This window comes from Tarenaya hassleriana, unplaced genomic scaffold (genome assembly GCF_000463585.1).
Source record: "Tarenaya hassleriana unplaced genomic scaffold, ASM46358v1 Cleome1, whole genome shotgun sequence".
Lineage (NCBI taxonomy): Eukaryota > Viridiplantae > Streptophyta > Magnoliopsida > Brassicales > Cleomaceae > Tarenaya > Tarenaya hassleriana.
In genome coordinates this window covers 6,395,667-6,399,126 of record NW_010960187.1, presented here as the reverse complement: position 1 = coordinate 6,399,126, position 3,460 = coordinate 6,395,667, and the positions used below count along the sequence as shown (strand labels likewise).

At 37.4% G+C, this 3,460-nt stretch overlaps 2 protein-coding genes across 2 annotated transcripts in view; one reads left to right on the top strand and one right to left on the bottom strand.

Moving 5' to 3' along the window:
• Positions 1-1,897: 1,897 nt before the first annotated feature.
• On the top strand, positions 1,898-2,860 carry LOC104815238. Its single transcript, XM_010543559.1, has one exon. The coding sequence runs from the start codon at positions 2,059-2,061 to the stop codon at positions 2,767-2,769; it is 711 nt and encodes a 236-aa protein (XP_010541861.1). The 5' UTR covers positions 1,898-2,058; the 3' UTR covers positions 2,770-2,860.
• A 204-nt stretch (positions 2,861-3,064) lies between these two features.
• LOC104815218 (serine/threonine-protein kinase BLUS1) overlaps positions 3,065-3,460 on the bottom strand; it is a 5,858-nt gene continuing 5,462 nt past the window's right edge. Inside the window, exon 23 of the mRNA XM_010543539.1 lies at positions 3,065-3,460. Coding sequence (XP_010541841.1) covers positions 3,408-3,460 — 53 coding nt within the window. The 3' untranslated portion in view covers positions 3,065-3,407.

Here is a 3,460-nt window from a genome sequence, read left to right as displayed (position 1 = left end):
AGAGTGTAAAGCTCATTTGAGCTTACTTTGCCTACAACAATGATTAGATTCGTCAAATTTAAAGAAATTACAAATATATATATATATATATATATTTGTGAAAGATAATAAAAGATGGAGACCGAAGGAGAGATTTCAAACGCAGAGCGATTTTTGCAACCATCCATTTGGCCAAAAGAATCTCATTCACTCTTAGAAAAAGTCATCGGCTTATCCTCACCCTAACATGCACTCTCTTTCACGACAACGACTCCTCCATTTTTTCCAACCTGTCTTTTTCCTCCTTTCCACAAATCTTTTTATTTTCCTCCTAATTAATTTCTGATTAAAGATAATATGATATAAACAATTTTCTTTAAAAATAAACACCGTGAAAACAGCTCGAAAATCTAATATACCGTTATAATTTTTTTAAGAAATTACTTGTATATCTTTACCCCAAAAAAAAAAGAAGAAGAAGAAATTACTTGTATATAAAATATACCCGAATAATGTAAACACTTACTTTAGTTTTGGATCGTTTTTTTTTAATCAAACCAACCATTGATATTGATGATTTTTTGCTCATGTTGTTTCTAGAAATAGAATGCGAAAATACTCAATTGAAGCCAACAAAAAAAAATGCCACCTTCTATTTCGACAACTTGAAAAAAAATAAAAATAAACCTTAAAATGTGTGATCTACGAGCTATTTTGGCAGCCCATTAAATCCATCCTAATTTGAGCCTAGACTGTAGGCCCATTTATTTAACGGACCTCACAGCCTCACGAATTGCTTCTCGGCCCATTGCTAAATCTGAGTTATAATTTCTTTTTATGAGTGATGATAATTGTTTTTGACACGTGGAATAAAATTTTCGGATGGATATTGTATTAAAAAAAAAAAGACTTTACAAAAGCGCACACACTGTATAAACAGGCTTTAAACATATTGGGAGTTCTTTTGAAAATTTTAAAATTTTAAGATTTTTTTTTTAAAAATAAGTAAATTTTAAAATTGTTTTATAAGATTGACTATATACTGTGAGTTTTAAAACTTAAAAATTGTAAATGATTTTGGAAATCCATTTAATATATAATATAAGTCTTTTGAAAATTTAAGGCCGAAGCAAGATGCAGTCAAGTGGCCAAAGGAAAAATAAAACCAGGGGCTGAAAAGATGATAACGTTCACCCATTCAACGTGCATATTATTAAATGTAATCTGCTCTTATTCCCGCCCTGAAAATACGACGAAGTTTATTAAGATACGCAATCTTTAATAAATAAATATAATTTAAGTTAAATTTATACATTCAGAAGTTCAAACCCGTGTTATAAAGTGGTAGGCGTAATTTATACATCTATATATGCAATTTATTTACATTTCACATACGTTTGATATAGATGTATTCTAGTGATTTAGAATCAGTTACCCTGGCTAATTTATATACAAATATGTATATATAATATAATAATAAACATAAAAACTATATTATAGATAAACCGCATGGTAAATCCATGGAGACTTCCAATACGATTTTTTAAAATCATAATATTGGATTCGATTCATTTAAGTGGAACGGGGTTTCGTATAAATAGAAGCAGATGTGTTACCGCGCTGGAAGGTGGAAATTTTGCTAATAATTATAACTTCAGATGAAATCTGAATATAATGTATTTATTTTTAACATTATATTATATTTTATTAATTTTTTTAAAATTTGTTAAAAACATTGGACGTTAAAAAAGACCGAACAGCTGTTTTTGTGAGCAGAGAAACTAGCGCAAGCGTAGTGTCGGGAAAACAAATGCATGCAATACGAAACAAAATACGATTTTGCATCTTTTGTCGCGACGTCCACGTCAGCATCCAAACCGCGTGCTCTTCACCCCCAGAATCAGAAAAACAAACCCATAGCCACTGTCTCCGTCAAAAGTCGCCACCTTTATTTTTTCTTCTTAAAGCCGATCCCTTCACTGATATCTCGTCGTTCAACTCGAAAGAGCACAGAAAGGAAAGGAGAGACAGCTACAAAAAAAAAAGGGATTGGTTTTGTGAAGAACCCAGAAGATAAAAATGTGCAGATCGCCGGATTTCGAGCAGTACATGGAGAGAGAGAGCTTAAAGATCAAAGCTTTCTTCTTGCGCTTCACTGGCCTGCCCACCCGGGGACACTTACCCGACTCGCTCACGCTTCTCTACCCTCCCCGAATCAACGAGGCCGCTCTAGAGCTCGACGGGTCAAAGATCCGACCCGATTCTCCGGCCTTCGTGACGCTCCACAGGGTCGTGAAGGGGGGAGAGGCGGTTTACGGGTCACGGGAACGGGTGCGGGTCTGGGAAGGGGTCCGGTTCGAGGTGTTCATGAGGGAGGAGAGGGTCATAAAGGGAATTTTCAGGAAAGACGAGAGAGAGAAGTGGAAATTGGAGTGCGAGTGCGAGATGGAGGAGGAGGAGGGAACGGCGGAGGTGGTGGTGGCGACGGAGGGAAACGTGGAGGCGGCGGCGACGGTGGCGAGGAGGCAGAGGCGGCGGACTAGGAGGAGGATGGGGTTCGATTGCATGGAGGAGATACCGGAGCAGAAGGAGGTGGAGAGAGAATCAGACGGCGGATGTTGCTGCCGGTGCCGCGGAGAGGAATGGACGGAGGAGATGGACTCGTCGGAGATCGAAGGGGTGAGATGGGCCGTTGATTTGGGGATTTGGGTGATGTGTTTGGGTGTTGGCTATTTGGTGACCAAAGCCTCTTCCAAAAGCTTCAGAAGACGAGCAACAATGTTCTTCTAGTAATTAATTACATTGTTCTATAATTTTTTTTTGCATATTATGCATATCTCACCTAGAAACTCTAATAAGAAACAATATGAGATTCGTAATTGATTAAGACATCATTCGAATCCCGTACAAAGACAAAACAAAATTATAATTATTATTGATGATGATGATTCATAAAAGTAAAGGAATTAATGGACGTCTGCAAGGGACATTTACAACGGGAAGGATCATCCCCAAAAGAAGAGCCTCTCTCAATAAATGAAGGACTTCTTCCCCTCTCTCGTATGTTCTTCCACAAGAAAGATGAGAAAGAAACAGTGAAACAGATGGAAATAAATTTATTTAAAAACGTGAAATTTTCGTTCAAATTAAATAAAAAATACAATTTTTTAAAAAAAGGGTTGTGCTTGTTGTGCCCCCCAGTAGTAGCTTCCCTTCTCCTTTATTCTGTATTGATTTCCCAATTCTTCAACCGTTGGGTTTTTTGTTGGGGTCAGAAGCCGACATTGGCGCGTTGGCTCATTCTTCCTGTCTGAAAACCCCAACTGAGAATTCATATGGCTTCTTGCTTTTTTTCTGTCTCTTCTTCTTTGATGAATACACAGTCTCTGTGGCCTTGTAATGTACAAAAGAGACCTCTCTCTATCTATCTATGGCGCTCTTTTTGTGTGTTCCTCACCAGCGACTGATTTCCACCGCTCTT

Coding starts and splice junctions, on each gene's coding strand:
- LOC104815238 (XM_010543559.1), top strand. CDS start 2,059: ATGTGCAGATCGCCGGATTTCGAGCAGTACATGGAGAGAGAGAGCTTA.